Source organism: Poecile atricapillus, chromosome 2 (genome assembly GCF_030490865.1).
Source record: "Poecile atricapillus isolate bPoeAtr1 chromosome 2, bPoeAtr1.hap1, whole genome shotgun sequence".
Classification (NCBI taxonomy): Eukaryota; Metazoa; Chordata; class Aves; order Passeriformes; family Paridae; genus Poecile; species Poecile atricapillus.
This window is the reverse complement of record NC_081250.1, coordinates 117,589,768-117,617,240: the sequence shown is the minus strand read 5'-3', so window position 1 is coordinate 117,617,240 and position 27,473 is coordinate 117,589,768. Positions and strand designations below refer to the sequence as shown.

General features: G+C 36.9%; 1 protein-coding gene across 8 annotated transcripts in view; it reads left to right on the top strand.

Annotated features, from left to right (window-relative positions):
* Nucleotides 1–4,803: 4,803 nt before the first annotated feature.
* The window catches only part of ASPH (aspartate beta-hydroxylase), a 120,443-nt gene continuing 97,773 nt past the window's right edge, over nt 4,804–27,473 (top strand). For 5 of the 8 annotated variants that reach the window (XM_058833813.1, XM_058833811.1, XM_058833809.1 and 2 more), the window contains exons 1-3: nt 4,804–5,002; nt 21,385–21,534; nt 23,596–23,664. In XM_058833813.1, coding sequence (XP_058689796.1) covers nt 4,942–5,002; nt 21,385–21,534; nt 23,596–23,664 — 280 coding nt within the window. In that variant the 5' untranslated portion in view covers nt 4,804–4,941. Of the gene's footprint in view, nt 5,003–11,052; nt 11,118–18,125; nt 18,382–21,384; nt 21,535–23,595; nt 23,665–27,473 lie in introns of those variants that run through there. The other 3 variants (XM_058833810.1, XM_058833814.1, XM_058833812.1) reach the window with 2 other exon arrangements.

Sequence of the window (27,473 nt, the reverse complement as noted above, 5' to 3'; positions counted from 1 at the left end):
ACATGCCAAAAAGCATCACTTAAAATCTAAATATCTTCATAGCTCATGCAAAATCTAATCACCAGATGAAAAATGTTCCTCTGAGAAATTTGCTTCATTCTCAGCTTTGATTACACTCACAGGGATCAATTTACCTTAATCAGACCTGGCAAAATCTGCAGTAAGACCTCCAGAATCTAAGCAATGCTGTAACAAATCCCAGACTACTAGGCCACACCACTGATCCAAAGGCCAAATGCTATTTGAGTTACTCCTCAGTGAGGTCAATCAAATCAGCTGAGAGCAACGAGAACAAGTTTTGACCTACATTTTACCTTTGCAATTTAAAACCAAAATTATTTCAGCTTTAGCTATGCTTGAACCAGCCTAACTCAAGTTCTTTGTGTCTTATATTCTGGATAATTACACCTTTCTGAATGTCTCTGAAACAAATGGCTGCCTTCTATTTGTCAGTAACACTGACTATTTAGAAAATGCTTTAAGATAATATAAGAATGCACAATTATAATAACAGGTGTCTGCTGCCATAGAAGCACTGTTAAAATAAATGAATAAAATCAAATGAAAGAGACATTTACTCATTAAGAATAACCAATTCAATTACACCTTACTTTACTGCAGATTCAACTAGTTATAAGTGGAACACCAATGCAGACAATGAAGTTGTTTATGTTTGGAAAACTGAGACATTCTTCACCTTCTGTCTCCCTCTTCCCAAAATATCCAATCTATTTCTCCACAAGTGGTTAGTGAAACTTGGCTGATAAATGCAAATGTCTGGATGTTGATTCTTTGAACTGCCTGTAAGCAGAAAAATGATCAGCAGTTCAAGTGTCAACTTGATAATCCAGAAAACAAACAGTAAAACCTGTTCATCACCCTCTTTGCCCTATATTTACCTAAGGCACATTTTTAAACACAGCCTGCTGGTGGGAACACCTCTTCCAATCTTCCAACTGGCAAGCAAGGTGCATAGTTCACTCAACATGCATGAAAAAAAATATTTTCCAAGCAATAAAAACTTCAAAATTCTAAATGCCTAAGTTTTCAGCCAAAAATCCTATACTTGGAGTTTTTAATATGGTATTTTTAATGCCATCCTGAAAATTCTCTATACCTTTTCAATGCAGTGAATTAAGACATAATTTTTCCTCTCTCACTGGAGAATGGGCTTTCACTTAATAACCAACTGAAACTCATTTATTAATAATATATAATTGAATGGACAGCTGCATGTCAGTATGATCAATGTGAATAATGTGTTAACATAGGTGCTGGGACACCAACAGAATGAGGATAAACCCTGTAAGCCTTCAAATATTATACTTTTTCATACAATAATTATCACAGCCTATTAGCAGTATAACAGATGCCTTCATGACAAATTCAGATAAAAACTGTGAGTGGAAATAAACTCAGAAACTTATACCACTGATTTTGGCACAGGTGAAGGGGGATTTAAAATGTCGTATTCAGCTATGATACAGAAAGTGAAAAATATAGGCCTAATTTAATGGTTCCTTTAAGGAGATGTCACTCATTCTTTCATATTAATACTTTTCACTCAGCATCCCATTTCGCTGTTAAAGGCAGGTCATATATTTGCAGTTCTTTTAGAAATTAGGAGATTAGATACCGAATTCTCTACTGTAATTGTTTCACTGCTGCTTCTGCTTATCACCTTGGACATGTTTCTTTCTGTCAAACAGCAGAGTCACTGTGCTTGAATGAATCAGGACAGCAAAACAGCTGTAACTGCACTAATGCAAAGGTATTTATGGAAACAAAATGCACAGTAAAAACATGCATTTACTTTCCAAGCAAGGTTTATTAATTGGTGGCATTTTTTTAACACAATGATTTATGATATGCAGTATAATTTAAATTTAGCTTAGTTGTAGTATCAACAAAGAGTCAGTTAGGACAGTTTGGAGTGAGGGTAAATGTGTCTCTGGCCAAGAGAATGGGTTTGTTATTCTCTCTTTTTAAAAGCCTGATACAAACAGAAAGACTCCAAATGACTGCTGTGTGGTCTGACAGCCCTTACCTTTATTTATAACTTCTATTTTTCTTACTTTTGGCTTTAATATCTTGCCTTTGCTTACCAACTTGTCTTACCAACCAATTGTTACATTCTTTTTCTGGCCTGTTTCTTTTCCTCCAAAAAACAAAGCTGATATTTATCTTTTTGTGGTTTCCTGCACACTCTTACAATGTACCAAACATGTAGCTCTGAAACAACTAAACAGATTAAAAAGTGGCAAGCCATTCACATGCATGTTCACTTACCCACACTGTTGGCTTTTCTCTTTGTCATCTCTCCCAAAAATGACATTTTAAATATTCACTTCAATTTCATTACATTTCAGATCAGAAAGCATTGTCATATCATTTGTAGCAACAATCACCCTGGTAAATTTAAATCAAATTAGGTGTTACTTTCTCTAAAAGAACTGATATCAAGCTGTCCTAAGCTTCTTCAGTGGCACAACATGGATCCCATAGCTCATACATTAATTGTGCTCAGGTATCCCAGTAGGAAAATCAGGCCTGCTGCTTCCTGCAAATTAATCTGAACATCTGCTTCGTCTAAAACCATATATATATGATCAGAGATATCAGGCAGAAATATAAGAAAAACGTTCTCTGATCAGTAGAAGACAATAGTCCCTCTTATCTAACATTCCTCTTAAGTTTACAATTGCCTGTGTACTGTGAGGAAAAAGTCCTGATGCTACAGGAGGTCAACAGAAACCTCCAAATGACAAGATCATGCAGAAGGATAGTGGTCAGCATAAACATACAATACTGTATGGGCATTTGTATCTCTGGGAGTATATTTTAATCTTGCAAGAGAGACTTCTTGTGTAGTAGAGTGTACAGGCAGGTATAGAATACACCAATTACAAAGTGCTGGCAGCTGTGTGCCAAAGTAAACAGAAGTAAGGAATTTGACAGTCAATTTAAAGACAAAAAGTTAGTTTACAGTAAAACCATAGCAACATCCTTCTAAGTGTCCCTGCCTGTCCAGTGGCTTCAATGTTCTCAGCAAACTGCCATTTCCAGTAGTATAGCTTCAGGAAACTGTGTCCCACATTAATCACACACAGCTGTTGTCTCAATTGAAAGCAATTGCTAATTGCAAGAATATAGTCATATGGCCATTTTTTACTAATTATTGTATTTTCAGTAATCCCAGTACCAGATTATAATAATTTTTGGTACTTTTCTTAGGACAATCTATTCCTTAAATTGTACTTTCCAATTTGCTGAAATGTTAATAATTCATTCTGTTAGCTTTTCTGTGATAAGTTCTACATTGTCATGAGTACACCTACTCCTCCCTAGCAGCTTTTAAACCTGTCCAGCAGCTTTAGTCTCACCAAACAAAAGGGAAGCATCTCAAAAAATATTAAGTACTAACGCTTCATGTGAAAATAAGACTCTGGCAGAGTGCCATAACCAATTGAAAAGTACATTTACTCAACTGTACTAGATACCAAGAAGCAGGCTTCACTATTTTTGATGTTCCCAAACCTAGTTGCTTTTACTTCTACTGTCTGAAGTGGTATCAGTGTGCCCACACTGATACCCTGTTACTTGACTAAGCATCGAAGCGCAAATCACATTTAAAAATACTAATTAATGCTCTCCAGTAAATTAGTTTCTGGTTAGCTTGATGGAATTACTATCCAAAACACAGTGCTGACCTTTAATTTGAGAAAAGGCTTCCTTCTCCACACATCCACTTGCAATATTGTTTTGACTCAAAACACTGTATTTATGGCCAGAACTCAAATCTGGGTTTTGCTTTTTTCTTTCAGACTTTCAATGTCATGACAAACTGGTATTTAACCTAGTCTCAAACTGAATCATCGGTACCAAGAGGCATCCAGAACTATGGCAAAAAAACCAAAACAAAACAAAACAACCCCCCCAAAAAACAGGTTTATTTTATCACAGTCAGCTAAAAGTATTTTTAAAGCCTCAAAAAGCCCTGTTGGGGAGTTCATCGTCTGAGGAGACGAACTTCAGACCCTTTCACTGTGCTGATTGCACAGGTGCTCTCCGGGAGGTTTGCCAAGCTGTTCCATAGAATCCATTGTCACAGAAGGGGTTAGGTTGGGAGGGACCAGAGCAGGTCATCTGCTCAGACCTCCTGCTCAAGCAGGGTCAGCCCAGAGAACACGGCCTAGGATTGTCTCCGGACGGTTCTGGAATATCTCCAGTTTCGGGGACCCCACAACCTCTCTGGCCAATCTTTCCAGTGCTTGGTCACCCACGCAATACAGAAGTTCTTCCTCATGTTCAGGTGGAATTTTCTGTGCATAAATTGCCTGCCCATTGCCTCTTGTCCTATTATTTGGCACCGTCGAAAAGAGCCTAGCTCCATCCTCTTAGACCGTTAGACGCTTAACACACATCAACGATGATTTCCCACAGCCTGGGCGTTTAACTGGATGCGGAGCGCGGTTTAAGGCACAGGGCGGGATGATTCAAGCGGAGTGACCCTGTAAATGCCGCCCTCTCTCGCACGAAGCTCTCCCTCCCCGGCCTCCGCAGCCTCCCCTCCCTCAGCGGCGGGGGCGGCCCCACTGCCTGGCGGGGGGCGCGCGCCCGAACCCTCGCGAGAGGCCGCCGCTCGCGCCCGCCTTTGCCACGTTCAAATGGGCCGGCGGCGGCGGGGCAGCGCGGCGGGCGCGCGCAACCGGCGGGCCGCCGCCCCGCCCCCTCGCGGCGCCGCCGCCAATCGGAGGAGAGCGGCGCCGCGCCCCGCTGGCGCGATTGGCTGGCGGCGGGCGCGGGGGCGGGGTCGCGGCGCTCCCGGGGTCGCGCTGCCGTGGCCTCAGCGCGCTCCCGCCGCACGCAGGGCTCGGGTGGCGGCGGCGGTTCCCGACGCGCTCCCGCTCCGCCCCCCTGCGCTGCCCGACGGGAGGTGCGATGGCTTCCCGCAAGAGCTCCAGAGCCACCGGCGGCAGCCCCAGCCCCGGCTCCAAGAGAGGTGAGCGGCGCCGCTGCTGCGAGAGCGAGGCGGTAGCTCTGCGGGGAAGGGGCGGGGGCTCCAGCGGCGGCCGGAGCCGGGGGAAGGGAGGGGGCCGATGCCGCCCTTCCCCGCGATGCGGGGCAGCTGCCAGGCAAAGCGCTGGGATGCTGCGCCTTCTCCCCGCCTCTGCTGCCCTTCCCTTCCCTCCTGCCGGCCCCCCTGGTTCCTCCCGCGCTGCGGGAGCCGAGGAGAGGGACGCAGGGATAGATGGCCGTGATGTGTCCCTCGCGTTTCCGCCGGTCCCTATCCAGGGAGTTCACGTGGAGGAGAAAGTTGTCGGGCCTGGGCGGCGGGGACGCCCCTCGAAAGCTCCATAGAAGGGATGAGATGAGCGCCGGGCAGGCCTCAGCATCTGAGGGTACCCTCGAGATCTCTTCCTCCGGGAGATGAGGTAGAACCAGGATGGCCCATTCTCAAGTATTTCATCTTCTCGTATCCAAACTTGGATGTGGAATATCTCCTCAGACTGACCTGGTTAGGTCGAAATTACTCGATCTGTTGTAGATGGAGCACCTCAGCTGACGGTTTCTGTAGCTATCAAAGAGGAAGAGTCTCAGAAAAATACAAGGAGGAATTTTTTTTGAGGTAGTGATTCTCCTGTCCCGCCAATAAAGAACCCCTGGAGAAATCTGACTGTTCACATACTGCTGTGGACAGTTTATGTAGGGAAAGTTTTATGTGCATTGGCATTTCTCAGCATAGCAGTATGCGCCTGAAAGAGGGCAAAAAAGTGTCTGTACTTCTGGGGTCACTATGTAGCCATGTGCACTGTGCTGGAGAAAGAGGGTTTTTTTACCACACACTGCGTGTCCTAGCTTCTTTGGATTTGAGCTTGCTGTGCACAGGGCTCCAGTGATAAAATGTGGTGATGACAAAGAAATAATATCTGTTGTCCCTCTTTGAATATAGCAATAATAGCAAGAACAGTGTTCATTAACAGCTGAACCATGTAGGATTAGTTTACCTATCACATGATGAATTAAGAGGGAAAGATTTCAAATATACTTAAGCTTAAAAGAGTTTAGAGATAATATTGTAATGTTTGTAGAACATTACAATATTGTGAAGACCTGCAGAAGTGTTTTTTTTTTTAATTTAATTTTTAAATTCTTTTTTCAATTGCTGACCTGTGCTGTGCAGTCTGTGTTAATTACATAGTCCAGCTTTTGCTTGGGCTGGACATGCTGTGATGTTCACCCAGTATTAAGCGTGCTGAATACAGATTTTCAATTTTAATGCTTTAAAAACATGCATCCCTGTTGTAATTTTGAATACTGAATATGGTATTTAATATTTTAAATATCACTTTACATGTTTGTCAATATCTGAAAAATAAATTTATTGGTAAACTGAATCTCTGACTGAATAAAAAAAATCCTTTTTTTTTTTTTTGATTTGTAGTCTGAGTAAAATTTTCTCTCTTTATATTAAAAGATGTCTTTCAGGGCATGAAGCAGTATGGGTAATTTGTTAGGCACTCTACTGATATGTAACCTCTTAAATTTGTTAGTATGCAACACTCCTAGTTAGAATCCCTCAAACAACCATAGCATTTGCAGTGTGAAGCTGATGCTGTTTTCATAGTTGCAGCTGCAGAAAGAGGCAAGGGATGATAACTCCTGTGCAAATAAAGGAACAGCTGGAGGAGCAGAGTGCTCACAGCAGCCAGTAAGCTTTCCACAGTCAAGGGATGTGAAAATGTGATGAGGAAGTGATTTTGAGATGGCAAGTAATTGAGGCTGTGACGTATGAAAACCTCAAGTCTGAGGCAGTTTTTGCTTGATAGAAGTATTCACTTTCACAGCAGTACTTGAGAGTGGATGTGGCTTCTTGCCAAGGCCTTGCTCACAGCACAAACCGCTGAGGCTAACAGCTTATTTCAAAATCCGTGCACTCAAGACAATACCAGCATCAGTAATCTCCTTTTAGGTTTCTCTATCAGAAAATATTTACAGGAAACTACAAATAGATTAAATCCAAAATAGTTCTAACTAGTTTATATAGGTGTTTTCAGGTACACTGTATTGTCAGAAGTGGAACTAAAAATTTTTTAGAAATAGAACTCTAGCTTTTACTTTCAGAAGTCATATACTAGAAGCTGTGAAATCAGTCCTAATTTTAAAAAAAGCTTTTATTTTAGCTTTGTGGTGCTGCTTACTCTTTAAATTACATTTACAGAATTGTATGATTGTACCAGTGATATTATTTAGAGTACGGAAGTGAAAACCAGGGAAAAAATTTGACACCTTGAGGATACTTAGAGAGGGAAACGTGTTTGTTATTATCTTTACTGGAAAGTTTGGCTGCTTGTTACTAGCCTGCAGAATCCATTGTAAAGATGTAGTCTCTCAAAAGGAAGACTATCAGTGTTAGACTAGATCAAGTAATAGATACTTTCTGCATTGTTACTTGAGTCATCATTAGATGAGGAACAGTTTTGTTACAGAAACAAATGCATAACACCTGGTCATGAATCAAGTCCCTCAAGGTTGATGAGATGTGAAATGTGGAAATGTCTTGGGCATTGGTAGGTGCCTGTGGAGAAGCCTTCCAGCTGAGGGTCAGCAGCCCAGCTAACTTCAAATACAGATGACTGAAAAAATATGGATTACTTTGTAAGCTATGCTTACCTATAGAAGTCCAGATCATAAGACAACTATCATTATGCTGCTGTGTGGGTGTATTGTGTCTTACAGTACGTAAATGAGGACTTACTTAAACATGTTTTTAATGAAGATAAGTTGTGCAATAATTGTTTTCTTTGCATCTCTAATGTTAAGTAGGAGAGTTCTCCATTAAGCTAGACACCAAACAAACCACACATTTCCAATGCAAGGCATCTGTATCTACAGACAACTGTATTTTATATTAAAAAACCCATTGTCCTATCTCAGTTCTGAGGCTGTGTTACCTTCTGTTACCTATGATGACAAAGATCTCTAACATTGCTTTGTTAAATTTTCTTTAATCTCTGCACTAATGACTTGGAATCTTCTAACATCCCCTGCTTTTCTCTGCAAGATCCCAGGAGATGGTAGTTTCCTCATTTTGCTGTTTTAAGCATGTGACTTCCTTACATGTGTATATGTATTGCCATGTTTTTAACTCCTTTCAGTCATTCTTTGAACCCTCTAGTGCAGTGCCCCTTACTGTAATTCTTTGATTAATTTTTGGTGTTTCAACTTCCAATTTGTTTGGGGCTTTTTTTGGTATGTATTCAAGGTCACTCAATGTATTTATCCAAATGCAATTTTGTGTTAACATTACAACATTTTAGTTCACTACATCCCTTCTAGAAAGAAGTTGTGCCTGCTAATTTACAAGAATTTCTACTTTTTTCTCATCTCTGTTGTAAAGACTACTTTAGAGTATACTTTTATCTGGGTGAGGATCTTCATTAGCTTTCTACTTTACCCAAACAGCTGTGAAAACTCATCAACTAAAGAGATCATCTTTGTCTACTGAAATTCTTTTGTTGGGAACACTGAACTTCACATGAGTGAAGTTCCAGCGCTTGAAGTGGCATTGCCCATCCGTTCTATGGTGTCTCTCAGCTACTGAGCTATGGTCTAACATCTCATTTTTTTACACCATGGATTCTGTTTAAATATGTTGCTTTTTATCTATCTAAAAATTTGGTCTAATTTCTGGTCTCAACTGCTGTCCAGTGTGCTTGTTTAAGCTCATTACACTTGTGTAGTGTTTCATCTGATTTCTTGTATTACAATCTATCCATTATTGCCTTTTTCATGTTAATTGAAGCACTTAGGAAGGGGGTGTTCAGGTGTTGGAGGTCATAAGTGAGATGTAAATTTGGGATGCTCTGTGGGGCTTAAAAAATGTATTGACTTGTCAAACTGTTTGCTGACCGAATGCGACCAAAGTCCAAGCGTTTGCTGAGCCAAAGAGAGTTCTCATGATTCAATTAGTGTGGCACTCCGATTTAGCTTTTTAAACTCAATGTCAAAATGTTTTCTTATAACATTATTGGTCTTCAGAAATATACAGCAAATTGTTACTACTATGTTACAGCGTCTATAGGTCTATTGTGAACAAAGGAGAGATACTTTGTGTCTCACTAGTGGAAACTGTATATTGTTTAAGAAATTTTGTAGTGATTTCTGTTGAAGTTTATCCTATTGCCTAGTTTAGGTGCTTTCAACTATTTGTAGACAGCTCTTTATAATTAATCTGTCTGCCTTGGGTCTTATTCAGGGTGGCTTTTCTGGAAGGCATATTTAATATATTGTAAAACAATCCGCCAAATTAAAAAACAACAGTAGCAACAGTAATGGTCCAAACATCTGTAATTTGCATGGTACATTGCATCAGTGCCACTGGTGAAATCAGTGTTTGCTGATTCTTCTCCATTCTTCTCTTTTTTCTTTTAATTCCTTTTATTTCTTAAATGTCCTGTACAGAACTGGAGACTGTAACTCTTCAAACAAGCCAGTTTCCTTATCTCTGATTCAGTGACAGTGATATAAAAAACAATCTTAAAGTGGTTAATACAGGTATTACTCAGCTTGCTTGAGCAGATTTGCATTGAAATAGTGAGTCCTCAATAGATTCTTGATTCATTTGTCTAATACTAGAGTCAACTGAGCTCTAGAAAGACAACCCGTAAGGTTTATGTGAATGAAACTCTCTACACCATTAACTGTTGACAGGTGCAGTAGCTGATTGCCAAAGTTACTTTGGAAGTAGAAACAATCAATTTGAACAGCATATATGCTTTTATGCTTTTTTGTTTTTCCCATGTTGCTGGGTATTTGTGTTTCCTTCCTTTGCTCTATTTCTCAAGGATGTATTATTTTGCATTTTAAGATTGATACTTAAGTGTAGCAGGATGGACATAAATACAAAGAGCCTGATGCATTCCTCTCAGTTCTTTTTCTCCTGAAGACTTCTGAAGCACTGGGAGAGTCCTCTCCAAACTTCCAGAGATGCTACCACTTGATGAAGACATCAGAGTTCTCATACCCGTTTTGATCCAGTGTGGGCTGAAATCTTGGTCCTGCTCTGTGTTTTCTAATTGATCTTACCTGTATGCAGGAAGTCATTGTGGGCTAAAAGAAATTATTCACAGTACTTCCAATATGGAGGAAGGTTGCAGTTCATGGCTGCAAGGATGTATGCTGCAATATACTTTTTGGGCATTTAAGTGTTTAAATGATAACCTTGTCAATAGTCTTTTGAGGATAGGGCTTGTTTAAAATGCTAGGAGGAAAACCTAAAGAATCTCTGGTGTCAGGGAGACAGGAAGCTGGAGTATGTTTTCTCATATTTTGGCAACTATTCTGAGAATGCACATGAGGAATCCTCATCAGAGGTCATAACTACTCAGTGTTCAGACACCAAGGATGTGCATCATATTGGGGGATTAAGCTATTTTTTTTTAACTGTTTAGCCTGCAGGTCTGCAGTCAGCTTAATCTAGTTTAAGGTTGCTCTTCAGTCTTCCTCTTTTCAATACCCCTTCCCTGTAACTGAATTATTGGGTGTGCAGGTGCGAGGTGAACCACACAGGGAGCTGATAAGCAGAATGCTGATTTGTTTTATTTCCCCCCCTAGACTGAGTCATGGCTTTATAGAAGGTCATTTTTGGGAGGAGGGAAGAGATGACAATGAGTGGGTGGGCATTATGGGAGGGTGAGGTTAAATCAAAAGTTTTATGTTCCATCGTGTAATTATGGAGCCATGGTGTGAGCACCAAAAGGTGACTGGTTTGGTTGGCTATGCTAATGTAATAGCTGGATATATAAGGGCTCCAGTAGAGATAACAAAATTTACTAGCAGTAGAAGGCCTATGTTTCAAGATTATTTCTCATTACAGAGTGGTGACATTTCATTAAGAGGTGACATTTCAATAATGCTGTCTTTTAAAACTGAAAATTCCCTTGGCCGATCACCTGTATGAAAAGAAAGAGTTCATTTTCATCTGGAATCACTTTGAAACATAGAATAAGAATTCCTGTGCTAATTCATATATTGAATTCTTCATTGTAGAGAACTTGAGCAATGAAGTTCTGATTTGCCCCAAGCGGTTCTTTCCTGATGAAGATCACAATCTGGTAATCTGTGTGATAGCCTGCAGCAATCTTTTTCCTAACTGCATTTGTGGGATAGCTCTTTGCATGGAAAAGTTTTGAGCTATGCTTTGAAGTGGAATTCATAATATTATGTGTCTTGAAACATGTTGGAAATTAAGTATGCAGATAACTATATACTGAGTTTGAGCATACTGCTGTGTGGTTTGAACATACTGTGCCATGTCCCGTTGTTAGAATTTTTAAGCAGTTGTAGTTTTCTTCATATGGAGTTGCACTCTTACTATGCATGTACTTAACCTGATGTAACAAATGCTACCAAGTTTTTTGTTTGAAGACTTTCTTTACAAAACATCTAATAGCTAGGAGGAGTTGTAACTATTCAGTAGTGGTTTTCTGGTTTTGCAATTTTATTTCCTGAGGTTCTGTTTGTTAATTGACAGTTAATTACTAACGTATCTCACTTTCTCATTCCTCATGCTGGTGTTTTTTAAGTTTAAAAATTCTTAAAGGAAGTTCACATAGCAATTTGTAACTGTAGCCCTATTTCTTTCTATAGCAGCTGGAGGACACATAGTGACTAGAAGACACAGATATATATTTTGAAGCCAAGAGATTCTGTAAACGGAGATCTCCTGAAAGCATATTTTAGTAACGTATGAGGCACCAAAAACCTCTTTTGTACTCCATAAGAGTTGCAGGTGCATAGCACCCCCGTGGACAAACACCTAATTAAGTTGGCTTACTATTGGACTTGAAAATCTGATAAGTTTTTGGCACTTAAGCACTTTAAATTGTTCTTCCTTTCCCTGAGCAGAAACCTGTGAAAAGCAGAGTTGTAGGTGCTTGCATGGCGACTGGAGTTTCTCAATTTGAACTCCCTCAAAGCATGAGAAAAATTTAAAGAACTAAACCAACATAGTCTGTTTTCTTTATTTTGTGGCTTAATTAGGACTTGTTGCTAAAACAAATTGATGTGACCCACATTACAGGATAGGAAAATGGAACAAGGAAAAAATACCCTTAAATTAATGCCAGCACGGTATGTACGGAGATGAGGATTTTCAACCTTATGTAATAGAATCTTTTTTAAAGGTCACCACCAGCAAAATTTGCATGTTCTAGGCCCAAGTATTTCTTGTATTTCCTCTCCACATTTTACCTTCCCTGAACTCTGCTCTGTCCTAAATACTACCAACTATTTAATTAACCTAGTAATTATGTAGGACTGTTGGCTACATTAAACCATTCAAATGCAAGATAGGTATATTGTATAATTTTTAGATCGTATTTCCAAGTGTTCTGTGGGAGAGAGCTGGTTAATCAAAATAGCAGCTATTAAAAATCTGTAAGTAATTTGTACAGTTAAAATCAGTATTTTGTCTACTCATTGGTGTTACAGAGGTAATGTTCCTACAGCAGGAGGCCGACTAAAGTTTCTTTTTAAGCATTTGGTCTTAATCTTGAACCTCTTGGCTTGATGTTTGCTTCAAGTAAGTTTACAAGGGGCACATTCTACATTGTTTTGGAATTTAATTCAGTTTTTTGCTTGTATACACATAAAAACAAAACTAGAGAAAATTGACAGAAGTGTTTGGGAAAAATATGTACTTTCTATACAAATCTATTTAGATTAGGTAAATGTACAACAAAATATTTTTATTCTGTCTTTACAGGATTCTTGTTTTGTTTTCTTTTTTCCCTCCAGTGCTAATTGTCTAAGCCTGTTTTTGTACTGTCTTTAAGATTGTGGAGAAAAAGTTAAAAAAAAAAAAAGTAATCCAAAGTATTCAGATAGTGATAGATGCATTAAATATTGATTTAAATATATTCCTGGTGATAGTATTTATTATAAAACTGAAGTAGTAAGCAATGTAGTTTTTAGTCATTTAAACTGTGTGCACATCTGTGTGTATTTCTTCCTTGTAATAAATCCTCTTTGAGAAACTACTCAAAAAATAGTCATCCAAATAATCAAACACTAAAATAAAAAGCCACAACATGGCTTGAACAAAATTTGAGTAGCTTTTGGAAGTGATTATCTTTCTATCACATTTAGAAAAGCAGCAAGTGCAGATTTAGGATTTTCTCTTATGGATATACATCTATTGTCTTCTCTGACTTGAGTAGTTATGCTTAGATAAACAGGACTTGGGAAGAAAGTTGTTAACAGCCACAACTCTTATGGGGCAAACAGCTGGTCTCTCCAAACCTCACTGAGACGTGTGGAGCCAGCACTGCAAGTAGAGTCCACTGCTGTGCTGTACTTGGATCAAGTGCTTTTGACAAGACTCTTGAACCTCTGCAACCTCCTAGGACAGAATTTCTCACTAAGTTTCTCCTTTTCTTTAATTTGTGACTCTTTTTCTTGTAGAGTCAAATCTTTAGGGTTTTTTTAAAAACTCAAACAACCAACAACCCTGAAGCAAGTCATTATAGTGGTGGGTTTTCTCAGTAGATTTATTGGGAATAAATTTTATTATTTTTGTTGTGTATGTCTTAGAAGAATCATGTAAATGGAAAGCAATATAATCTGTTTATAGTCAGAAAAAATGTAACTACTGAAGCATAATAAATAAATGTAAAAAACCCCACTCTGGGGATGATGCTTAACTTCAATTAGCCAGATGATAATCTCATTCTTGTATTGGGTTTTTTGGTTTTTTTTCTGAAGAATAAATAATTCTGACTTAGTAACACATCACCTTAGCTTGAAACTAAAAAACTCTTCTAAATATTATGATACTCTGTGTGAGTCAAAAAGCTATTTTTAGGCTTAAAAGTACTTTTAAATATAGCAGCTTATGTTCAGAAATGGAGTTATTAACCATCTCTTTATAAACTGAATATAAAAAAGCTAAAAACCTATATGTGTCTCTTTACTTGAAGCATATTTCAGATAATAGGATCTCAGATGTGGTTCTTCAGGGACTGAAATGGCTTTGTTCTTATACCTTTGGGTATACTTAAAATGTTTTTAGACTTACGAAGAAGTTCAAACAGTGTTCCCTAGAGGAGAGAACTAAGTCTGATCTTTCACATCCTGACTAAGTGAGGAATTCGAGGAGATGTTTCAGTGGAATCATTTCATCTCTTGAAGGGAGGAGCTTCCTTTCACTAGGGAAGTTCAGCAGGATGCTTATAATCCTAGAGGTTTTTTGCATATTTTGTGGTGCATCCTTTTTTTTTGCTATTTAATTGTGTTTTCCCCTCCAGTTGGCTCTTCTCACAATCTCCACAGTCAGCCTGCTTTGTTGTCTAATCCTGAATTTATGACTTTTCTCATGCTTTCATTATTTTTGCTTTTCAATTGTTTTTATACTAGGATATTTTACTATGAGAAATCTTGTAGGGATTGAAAATTAAGGACATAAAGGTTTATATTTGGATTGATTATATGTGAAATAAGGTTCCTCAAATACTAAGGTAAAAAACTGTTAAGTGTCAGCAGCAGAGCCAAAATTGCATTTCAGTTAGTTAATTTTATTTCAAATTTACATTCTGGTCTTTGTATTTCCTTTGAAGTTAGTGCTTTTTCTGTTCCATCAGTTTCCCCATTCCTAATCAGTAAATTTATGATATGGATTATTCAGGTCTTTTGACAGTATGCAGGTATCTTTATAACCATGTAGTCTAGATTATATAAAGTTCAGATCAGAGATCTAGTTTTTAATGAGAAAATAATAATTAAAATGCTATTTTTCCCCTTACTAATTTCCCTTAAGGTTGTAATGCTGAAGAAAATTTCTTAGAAACTAAAAGGCCATGACTGTAGAACAAACAAAAAATTCTGAGTATGGATTTTAGTGAAACTTTAAGGTTGGAACGTTTCATAAACAATATCATAAGTATTTTAGTAAAAATCTCTATCCATCTGTAAATAAGCACAGAGAAAATAGTAACCCTGTCTCCCTTTAAAAAATAAAATAGAGTTCGTAAAAGCACAGATTTATCCCTTGAAAGTGTATTAATCTACCCTTGATGTAGAATAAAACTGAGCAAAAATAGAAGATGAAAACAGTTTTGATTTCAGGATAGCACTTGAACTCATTACGATGTAGGGACTTCTTAGAATGCAACAGTTCAGTATGTGCTTATTGAATCAGTTATAAAATACATATTACAAAAAATGTGTGTGTACTTATATGACCTGTTTCTCTGTCGTGAGACAATGAAAAAAAGCTTGTATTTTAATTCAAAGGGGAAAGTACATAGGGGAAAATCAACATAGAAGGCTCTGAATTTCCTCAGACACTTCAGTCAAAATACCTGTTACTGACCCGACCCAAAAAACCCCTCTGTGTAAAATCAGTTTCAAATAATTACCTGCAGATCTATTACTGGATTGCAACAGTTGCTTTATCATTAACCATATTGGAAAAGATAATTTGGCAAAAATTTCAAGCAGTAGTAGGCTGTGCTCATAAAATAGAAGTTGTTTTCTGTCTTTGCTCTGATACTAGTTCTGCTTTATTGGTGACAAGATGGTTCTTTTGTACCTTATTTTAGCTTTTTAATTCTCTCCCGTATCTTCTTTTTGTCACACTGAATTTTGTTCTTAAAATAACTTGTTCTAAAGTTTCCCTTTAATCTATTGATTAAATAAGTAATTTTTACTTCTGAAATGTGATTTTTAGTTGTTTCTTTGGTTATTGCTTTTTCTTTTAGTCTGTATTTCTAATTTCTAGTAACTGCTTGCTTTTGTGCACCCTTATCTCCAAGCGATAAATCACAATTTCTTCCATATAACTCGCTAATCACCTTTGTGGGAAATAATTATACACATTATGAAAGCTTAGCTTGATGGTTGGAAGCCTAACGTTTTTTACTCTAAATTGATTGTTTTTCCCCTCTACATTTCTTTGCTTGCACTTTGGTAGTGACGTAGAGGTGTAAGTAATGCTGTTAGTCTTAATTGTCAATTAGGCTTCTGTAAAATTAATTAAAATACAAGGGCTGCATAGTTGTAGCACAACTAACTTGAAAATAGTTTTTAAATTTTGGAATGGTTATATAAATCAGGTGAAGAATAATAACTTTGAGTGTTAGTAAAGTTATTTGAATTGCTTCGAAAAGAAGCAGCAGTCACAGTATTTGAACACAATAGAGATGAGACATTGTAAGAAGTCCACACTGTTGACTTTGCTATCCCAATGTCAAATTGCATTGTAAGTAGTATTCAACTTAACTTTTGTCTTTCATAAAACTAACCAAAATGATACCATGTGGTGTTTTGAGCTAACCTTGATCCATCTTTCTCTTGGTCCTTTTTCTTTTTGATGAGTTTGAAGAGTTTCCCCATTTTAGCTGTAGCCTCCCCTTTCATGAAGGAAGATGTTTGTCATTCTTGCAATCAATTAATTTCTAAAGGGCACAAGATTAAAACTCTGGGTACTCATCTAGAAGTTGACATATATGTGTTAGTTCAGTTTTGGAGTGTACATTTGAAATTAATTTCTTGATTCTCTCAACTCACTTTCCTTGTGAGCCTTGTGCTTGTTGTCCCTGAATGGAATATGCTCACTTAGATCTGAGTGAAAGGTGCATAAAGGTGTGCTGAAATCATTATGGACATTCAGCCAGGTAAGGTCTAGTTCAGAACAATCCCCCCAGTATATATATTAATGGCTGGGGAGGTTCTCAGCATCAGTTAAGTGCTTTATGTATGCACATGTGGTAAGATCTTGGTGGTGAGATTTGGTGTCTGCAAATGCAGCTGCAGCTGAAGTGAATTTGCTATAAATTGCATGATCTGATGCCTGTCAAAACACTGTGTGGTTTATATACAGTAGAATACATATCATTGCATGCAAAATTGCTTTGAATATTATTTGAATAATATTATTTTGATTTCTCCATGTTTCGTTACTTTTACTCTGTAAATTCCCCCATTTTGCTCTTAATTGCTTGTGCATCAGTTAAGTTACTGAAATGTACTAGTCAGGAGGTCTTTCTTAAAGCACCTGATCCATTTAATGTATTCAAATGGCTTTAAAGATATTTAAGAGATGCACTATTTATAGAATCAACTGGCTGTAGTTCCTTTTCATCCATATGAAAAGTCCTAAGCTCTAGTGCTGTGTCTCAATTTTTCTCCCTTGAACTCTTGGGAATTGTGTTTGGTAATCAGTTGCTGGATGTTAAAACCACAGGAGATACGTGTTTGTTTTTCAAATTAGCTGTAGCATTCTTCAGTTCACTCCATTTACCTGGTAGTTGTGTTACTTAAAGAAGCATGGGAATAGCAGGGCAGAGTGGTTGATCCTAAAGCTTTTTTTACAGTTGTAGTGAATGAGAAATTAGTTTGTGTCTGACTTCCACCTAAAAGGAAGGCTTTTGTTTGATAAGCAATGGGAAAAGAATAGTTTGCCAAAATTGAAGATGTAAAAAAAGTTGAAAAATGTATTGGTGAGTTTTTGCTCTTCTTCTGGTCTCTATGAAGAGGGTGTACTGGTAATTTATATTAACTTTAAATTGTATAGGCAGTATGCATTTTGTCAGAATTTAAGGGAGGGGTGAGTGAGATGAATTAGTGTTAACCCTTTCTGGAAAGGGTCTGCTAGTAGTAAATACAATGTGTACAGTTCTGATACGTAAATTCTTTGGCAAGAATGCATGAGGTTGGTTTCAAATAATTATTTTAGAAGACTCAAATCTGCGTTATAGCAAGTAGCTATCTCTTTTTTCTTAAAGTAGTTAGCAAGTTTCAAATGAGCAGTCTCTGCAGGAAGCTCAGAGCCTGGTAGGGGAGTGCCAACATGGAGAAAGTTTCTTGGATGAGGGCCAATGTAACAAATGCAAGCAGGCAAGCTTTGTGTCCAGACTTGTGTTTCAGCTTATGCGAATGGATTTAATGTCTTTAGAGATCAGGCACCGTGGCATAAATTGCAGCAAACGTACTACAGTACAATGTGCTTGGTTTCATTCGCTGTTGTTTTTGATGTTGAAGGATTAAGGGGAGGGGAAAGGATCAACTACCCAGGATGCTCTGTTTGGAGGAGTAAGTGAATTTCATTGTCGTCAGAACTAGATTGCCATATGAGTTCTGAAAAGCGTTTGGCTCCTGAGGATAACTGCTCTAAAAATAGATTTGGAGGAGAGGTTTCTCTTGGGTCCAGTTTCAGGTTCCAGCTGAGCTGGCTTTAGGAAGCTTGTTTGCTCCTGTTGCAAACAGGAGGATAACCGTGAAGATATTTCTTATTCTGCCTTCAGCATTAATTTTTGGAAATACTGACACACTCGCTCTGTTGGTGGAAATCGAGTACTAATGTTATGGCTGACGACACAGGTATAATCCTAACCTCTTTTTGTTTGTGAGCAAATGGAAAATGTGTACTCGCAAATACCAGTTATGTCTGATTTTGTAATCAGCAAAATAACTGGCTTACTGTTGTATGTTTTCTTGTCAGCTTGCTGTCTAGTCTGTGTTACAGACTGCCTCTGTTCTCTTTGGTTACATGTCCTCTGGACTAGAGGTATTCCATGTGTTTATGGTTGGTGGTTAATTGTAAATAATTTTTTGCCTAAAAGAGCATACGTTAGTATAAGAGATACTGTTTTGTCTTCAGATATGTGACTTCAAAGTTATTTTTAGAGTAAATTTACTAGGTGTTTTGATGGTAAGCTAAAGTAAAAAGGTTTTCATACATTTTTTGCTAGATGTGACTTAATGGGCGGTGGGTGAGGTGTAGGATTTTATAGATTTGCTGTTGAGCAGTAGACTGTGCTTTAAGACTTTCTGATGTCTGCATAAAGACATCTGGTGGTGTAAGCACAGGCTTACCAGATATGGCAAGTGACCTACTTCTGACATGGCTGCCAGCATGTGCAGGGAAAAGGGCTTGAGTTGAGAATTAACTGTTTGGAATGATCTCTGAGCCAGCTTCAGTCCTTGTAGTGTTTTGTTCTGACGCTGCATGTAGCATTATTTGTGCAGATCGTAGGTAAATTTTATGTTACATAATCTCCATTTATGTAAAAGTGTTGCATGATCAAGCTGCTGTGGTTGAGTTGTTATTCAAGAGTTTTGTAAATAATTTTGCTATAAGGTAGAAACCCACAGCATAAAAATATGTTTTTGCCACTATTGTGAACTACGTTCTTATAGCAGAACCTATTTTCGGGGAATTTACATGGACAATTGTTTATACTGGAAAAAAATATAAATAGTTGTGCTTGATTACTTAAATAAGTTGTATTTTCTTTCATTTTCCTGTTCTTCTGATAAGTAAAGCTTCTTTCTTCAGAGGCAAATAGTAGTAAATGGTAGAAAACAGTAAGGCAAATGACTATGAAATGCAGTAAGATTCTCTTTCCTGTTCGCTCTAGAACTAAGTTGCAATCTGGAATAATTAAAACTGCTTTTAACATAAGGGTTTCATTTTAAATATATACAAAGCTTTCATTGACTGCCTTGCTACACAGGTGTAGTGAAGCCCTGCTGTTACATACTGTAGTTGTTTATTTCTCAGTATTGACATTAACAGTTCAAGAGTACTGTAAGTAATTTTCATACAGTGGAGTATATTTCTGAATGCAGATGCTGCTTGTCTGTCCCTCAATTTTTAGGCTACCCATATATTTCCCACAAGAAAGATGTTACAATGAGCTGTGCATATGGACCCTGCACATATCTAATTAGAGGACTGTGCAGTAGAAAATGATATATGCCTGATATGAGGCTAAGTTGCCTCAGTTTCTCTCTGAATATTACTGGCATTTTGTGTTTAATGTAGAAAAGAAACTAATTACTTGGTGTTTGATCTTTGAAGGGAGTAGTGTTAATAAAAGAATTTTTGTTTTTCAGTAAAATGCTGAGCTGAGTAGGAGTTGATGTGAGTCAGTGGATTTTATATTGCTCTGAACTTGGTATAAAGCACAATGAGTGTAATAAAATAGTATTTTATTACAGCTGTAAACCTGCAGGCAAGCAGGGTCAGAGAGTATTTATACATAGTTCCTGTTACAAAAATAAGTCAGTTGCCCATGTCTCATTACTTGCCTTTCAGATACACCATTTTATTGTAAAAACAATTGTTTAGCTTTTGAGAGTATTTTTTCTCTTTTTCTATGATCAGTGTTGATAAATACATCAAACATTACTTTCAGTTAGTATAAAGATAACTCCTTAACTTATATTATCACAATATTCATGACAAAGTTTCTTTCAACATTCTTTAAATCATGTAAGAAATATTTCTGTTTGAATAACTGGGCCTACATGTGGCTGAGCAGGCAAAAGTTGGTTTTTAGAATGAAGTTGAATAGACTTGAAACTGCAGCCAAGTGCCACCCTTGCAGCAGTAATGTCAGGGGGCAGAAGAGCAGACCTTGGGCTTTGGAGGAAGGCCACAGGCATATGTATCTTTTTGGGTACATATTTATTTACTTTTAGATATATAAATATACACATCCCTCTCTCACTGAAACAATCCTAAAACAACAGGCCAAGCAATTTATGTCTTCTCTGGTGATGGCGCCCATTTGAAACTTGCTACACATGTGCTGGGTCAAGGTCTTTTGCAGTCATTTGTTTACAACTACATGTAATTTTTTAATAGATATTTACTTTCTATATATGCAGTTATAAATGAAACTGTAATTTGTGTTTTGTCTTTGTGTCATCCTTTTACTTGTATGTTCCATAGAACTGAAATTCTACAGTTGTTTGGCATGGAGTGAATCTCTGCTTAATTCTAAGCACCAGCGAAAATGGTTTTATTTGGTAAAATGTTCTGAACTTGAAGTCTTACCTTTAACATAGTTAAGGTTTTAGAGTTTTCTTAGGCTATTTGAATTGTCACATTGGTTCTGTGAGCTATTTCAACTAGTTTAGAAACTCGATTTAGGAGAAATGCTTCTCTTGCAAGGCTTTTCTGCTGGCCATACTGGCCTCTGGTGGTAGTCTGGAAACTGCGGGGAACAAATGCAAAGCATCTCAAAAATGTGAAACTGTGTAAATACACATCAAAGGGGAGCAAGGCAGAATTTTCAGCTAACTTGTAAGACAGCTTAGATGGGGGCTTCTGGTGTTGTGTTGGTTATGAGGCTTTTACTTAGATAATCAAGCTTCTCACACTATTTCAAAGGGAAATGGAATGTGAGTAAAACTAGTGAAGTTTAAAAAACGCAACCAACCAAAAAAATGCCACACAACAAAACCCACCAAAAAATTATTGCTCAAATGTCTTGTATTCTGTGTAATAATGAGCACCAAATTTTATAATTGTATCCTCAATAATAATTTTCTAGCCCTTACATCCATTTTTTCCTTCTTGTTTTATTTTAACAGAGACTAAGCATGGAGGAGGCAAGAATGGAAAGAAAGAAGGCCTCTCTGGAAGCTCATTTTTCACCTGGTTTATGGTAATTGCTTTGCTGGGAGTTTGGACATCAGTAGCAGTTGTCTGGTTTGAACTTGTAGATTATGAAGAAGTTCTAGGTAAGATTTCTAAATCTTAAGATTTTTCTAATAATGTTGTGATATGCATTTTATGTTCTTAGATGATTTGTCTAGTGTTTGCAAATTATCTACATGACAAGAATAGGCAGTGTAGTTTAAAATGTATGTTTTAATGCTGAACGCTATTGTGATTGTTAAAATGAGGTTCTCATAAAAGTGTGCTAACATCCTGTAGGATGCCTTTGTAGCATGCCTACTGTAGTTCATTTGAGGGGTCAGCTAAATATGCACTTTGAATTTAAGCTCTCAGAAACTCGCAGCAGTGGTTGAAAGTGGGCAGCTGATGTTAGCTCTGCTCTGATGGACTGTGATGCCTGCAGGGTCAGGACAACTGATCAGTCATCCTCTCATGAGTGAGATGTTGAATGACTTCAGTTTTAAGCTTATAGCGGTGATAATTGTATCTCAATATGACAATTTTAAGAGACAGTATTGTTAATATAATATTTAAGGTTACAAATTAATATCTCAAATATCAAGATGAATGTCCATAGGTACAGCTGTTTTCCCTGATGTAGGATTCAACATGCAGTTTTGCACCTGGTCACTTTACAAAATTTACAAATCTGTTGGTACATGCTTTTTTTTTTTGATCTGGACTGATTTTTTTCAGAAAAAAATTCTTCTGGTTTGAAACTTAACTGGGTCTAGTAATGCAAATAATGTTTTTTGTATTTTTGCCATGCATGCAGCCAAAGCAAAGGATTTCCGTTATAACTTGTCAGAGGTCCTACAAGGTAGGATATTAGAGAAATAAGCTTGCTTTACAGTCCCTTTGCTGAAAGTTTTGGTTTACTTTATTATGGTTTTAATTTTTTTTTATAAGAATTACACTTCTGCAATTACATGAAGTGCAGCCATTTCTCATCTGTTTCATTCTTCATGGTTTTGAAGATGATATCATTCTTATTTCTAGAGAGCTATATTTTTGCACCAGTCTATTGTGTTTATCCATAAACAGATATGGCTCCTTTCTAATGGGTTGCTTCCATACAATGGTGATGAACATATTTTTCTATTCTAGACCCAAGTCTGAATTTTTTCTTCCACAAAACTATTTTCTAATTTTCTAAGTACCATATTAAGAACTATGTTTCATTTATTTTGATAGCAAGAAAGTTCTACCTTCATTTAGAGAATGACAAGTGTAGTAAACTGTCAGACTATAAAGACACAAAGTTCTGCAAGCTCTGCAGAGTTTGATCCTGTTGAAAGTTGTGTCTGAATTTTATCAAGCCTATAATTAGATAACTTGTTTGGTGCTCTCAGGACACTTCAAATCCTGGATACCATGCTGAATGTTAATTTTGAATTTTTGAATTTAAATTAATAGGAATTTTCTATGCTGAAAATTCTCTTTTAATAGAAACTGAGTTCTCCTTTTGTATATACTTAGCACTAATAGAGCTTCAGTTTCAAAAACAAAAAGTGAGAAAACTGATTTGTTAGTCATATATGAAAGGATGGGAAACTTTTTTTGTCTGCATGGAAGTTTATACAATTGTTGGTAAAACTTGTGAATGGTTTTCCTTTGTCTGGGAAGTAGGCTACTTACTCTCTGTTAACTTGGCGCTAAAAACTATGTACCTATATATACCTATCTATTTTCCAAGAATTTAGAATTGCAGGAAACATGTTATCAGAAAACAAAAGGTGATTATTTTACAAATTTTTATTTTATTATTTTCCCTCAAACATGTTGGATGTTTCTCTGAACTTAAATTTTATTTTGAGCAAAGCATGTCAATGTCAAGTATATAATTACAGACTTGCTTTAAATTTACAGGCTGCAAAATCAATGTTCAGGAGAAAGACAAATTTGTGGTTAGTCTCAAGTGCAGGAAATAGAGAAAGAAACTTGAAATATCTGTAGCGTTTCCCAGGAAATTTAAAATGTGGTTAAGAATATTATGGCTAGATTGTTAAAAAACATATAGTAGCAACCTAGCATTGACAGTCAACCATGTCACACTGAAAACTGTGCTGGACACAGATGGCCAAATCCCTAATTGTCTTTTCTTCCTCTCTTTCCACTTCTAGGCAAGCTTGGGATATATGATGCTGATGGAGATGGAGATTTTGATGTGGAAGATGCTAAAGTATTGCTAGGCAAGTACAAATACAGGTGGAACAATCTATATAATTTAGTGGCATGTTGTTCATATTTGGCTTTTTCATTTTTAAGTCAAAACAATATTTCTGATTTGTTTGCTAGCTTTCTCCTAGCTCAAAAACTTAAATTGATTTCATTGTGATAGGCTTTTTCCTTAATGCAAGTTGTAGGATTGGGTGTGTAGCTCACAGCAATTTTTGTTCTTTTTCTTCTAATATAGCAATGTTAGTGGAAAGTATTTAATTACTTACAGGAAGATTTTGAAATTAGGTGGTTGATGCTACTGTATTGAATGTTGAAAGATGGTGTGATTATCAATAAATTTATCAGATGCAGGACCTAAGGTGCTTCAAGAGTGAAAACATTGTTTATGTTAGCATGTTAAGATAGGTCCATTTTAAAATTACTTTAAACATGCCTTTGTACTTCTTAGATGACTATTTGTGTAGTGTATTTTTGTATTGTCTTTATTCTGAATTCTCCACAAGTCTGTTCATTTTCTTTGCCCTTCAGAAACAGTACATGGCATGAATTTTTTACCTTCTCTGGCATTGAAACACTGGGTTTAGGCTTCTGTTCCTTGTAATTTGTGAGTGTCTTTCTGCTCACTGTATATCTTCAAAGGAAAATTTCAATCTCTAGACATGCTTTATGATGTTGTTTACTTACATCTTTTAAAGCACTGCCTTCTTCAGCTTCAGTCAAGCATTGGATAGATACTTCTTGCATACCTGATGGTAGAAATTTTACTTAAGTTTACTTTTCATTAATTTTTCTTCAGCTGGTTTCTTCAAATTTAAACCTCTGCTGAGCACACAAACCTGTAAAGTTAAACAAATGAACAAAGCAATGAACCCCCCAGCACAGTAACTAATTGCTTGAGCAGAGGGCAAAATGGAATATACCAGACTAGTCAAAGTTATCAGAAGTACAATAGGATGTTATAGTTTGCTATTTCAAATTCATTCTCTAAAAATCGGCTTATCATAACTTTTTTTTTTTTGCCTACTTTTATCTGGAGGCATAAGCAAGTCTTTGGGAGGATGTGTGTTCATTTGTTTAATCCCTTCACAGTTTATACAAAACTCATGTAATCAACTGAATTAGTTTGCAGTGGTGTGAATGTGAGAGTCACTCCAAAGAATCTCCAGCACTCTGAATGGCTACAGAGCTACAGACTGGGTGTTAATTATAATTTGTGACTAAGATGATGCTTGGTATAGTTATAATCCTAATTTTTCTCTGTTATGTAGTGTGTAGAAACTGGATATCCTTTTCTTGACAGTCACATACAGGCAGAAACATTCTGCTGCTTTGTTCCATCTCTGTTTTATGCAGCCTGATATAGCTGGGAGTTCTGCCAGTACATGAAAGTGTTTCTATTATAAGCTTGTCTTATCATGCATTTAAACCTTGTACTTCAAATGTGACCTTAAAAGGTCACAGACCAAAATTTATTTTTATTATTTTTGAAAAGTTGCTTAGAAATAGGAATTTCTCATTTAAATTTGAGAAGAATTTTTTCAGTATGAAAGAAATTATAAATTTTGTGACACTGAGAAATTATGAACATAAAAATGCATTTTTTCTAATAGCTAGTATGGTATATTATTAACTGAACTTTCCTGTAAGTTACTGTGCTTGTTTGCATTTAAAATTTAATACAAAATAAAAAATGAGCACCATAATGCAGATTGAAAGTATTTCATTGATACAGAAACTAGAAGACTGGATTTCCTCTTGAAGAATTTGTCTTCCAGAATTAAGTCATTGTTGTAAAGGAAACTGAATAGTAAGCCTACTTTGTGAATACTGCATGCAAAGCTCTTTTTATTTGTGAGGATTTTGTTAGTACATATGCTGTATTTGAAGGGCTTATTACTTCCTGGGATTTTTTTTCTGGGTAAGACTGCCATAACAGCATAATTGGTTTTTCCAGTACAAAAGGAGTCACTGCAGTTTGGTGTTTGATAGGGATTCATGTATTTTTTTCTCTTCTGTTCTTTAGCTATTGCAGCACTAGTATTTTGTATTGGAGTTGTGGTATGTACAGAGGTTTCATGTCATCCACCTCCATAAGCTTTAGTTTTCACTCCAAATTTCAAGATTGAATTTCATTTTAATGGTAAATATATTTTAAGTTTAAATTAATTTAATTAACGGTTGGAGAAATGCTTCTACCAGCATGAGTTTATTTTGTATTTCAAATAATGGTTTAGTAGCTGATAAATTAATAATTTTCTGTACTATTTGTCATACCGAAATAGTAGAATTAAATTTATTATTTTATTTCTTATTTCTATAAGGTGTGATAGGATCTGTTCTTTTTTATTTGTTGGAATCAAAGTGGGTTTCATCACCCCCTCCAGTCAGCCAATCCCAAGTAACTTTGTAGTATTGTAGCATTTATTAAAAAATTATCTGTGGCGGAAATACGAACTTGTTGAAGCTAATCTGCCATTATCTTGCACATTTTGTTTTTTTCATAGATGTTTCTGAGGTTCTGTTTACAAAATTCCTCCTGATAATGGGAAGAGAGGGTTCGTACTCTGCTCCTTTGGGGGCTGCTGTTTGCAGTACTTTGCTTCCCAGTTTTTGTTCACTTCACTCTGATTGTCCTCAGAAGGGTGTTATTCTTAGGGGGAGTGCTACACATCTGACCTTGCTTTAAATCAGTACAGCAAAACAGTGGCTTTAGTGGTATTTCCAAAAAAGTGGCGTGTATAGGGGTGCCAGTGTCTGTCATAACTGACTTTCGGAGCCAAGCTGTTTCTTTTGTACTTCTGTCCCTTTTAACAAGCAGCAATATCCCGAGAAATTCTTCTTAAATGGTTGCAGTAGTTAGTACCGTTTTGGAACTGCAACTACAGAAAACAATCCCTTTATTGTTCTTGTGCATTTAGTTCAGAGTAGTCCAGCTATGCAGAAAATGGCAAAGCTCCATCCTCATGTATCAACAGTCAAACAGTAATAAGTTAAAAATATTCTCCCCTGGTTCACCTACAGTAGCAAAATATATTTGCAGGCAGTTATGCTGAGATTGCACATTCAAAAAATCTGTAATGAGATAATGGGTGTTAAAAGAATGCTTTTTCACAGTTCAGCTGTTCAGGATAAGTTTCATGTTCTTCCCTATTTTTCTCGTGTTCTATTGTAGCACTTTCAAAAAGTAAAGGTTGGCTTGTGCTCATTTTCATAAAAAGAGGTGTTTAAAGGAGAAGAAAAGCTCTGTCTTGTTAAATGCATGTAGGGAAGTCCTGTACCCTACTGCTTGTGGTAACTATTGAACAGACAAATGTTTTGACTCCTTTGTTCACTTGGATTTAAATTGTCATGTTAAGACTCCTCTTAAAATAAAGTAGCTATATCTTGTGAGTCTCTGCTTTAGTAGGGTATGGCTGCTCTGCTTTTGTTACCGTTTTCAGGTACTTGTTGTGATGTTTTTGTGAGCTTATCAGTTTTACTTTGAAAAGAAGTTCTTGATTATGGGGGTGAATAAAGGTGAAAAATACAGTATTAATCAGTTGGTGGTTTTTTTGTACTCTTTCTTAGAAAAAAAGATAAACATGTGAAATCCTGTGGTTTTTTCCTTTAACTCAGGCTGTAGTGTGTCTGAGGGTTTTTTTGGTTTTGTTCTTGAGTTTATTATTTTGGATAATTTTTGCAAAGAATTGTAAAGAAAGGGTTTAGGCTTTTTTGTTTCGTGCTTTTTTGACAAAGAATGTAAGACACATTCTTCCAATCTCTGTGGCTCCCTTTAGAGTATTAGTATTTTCAAAGAAAATATGCTGCTGTACTCCATTTT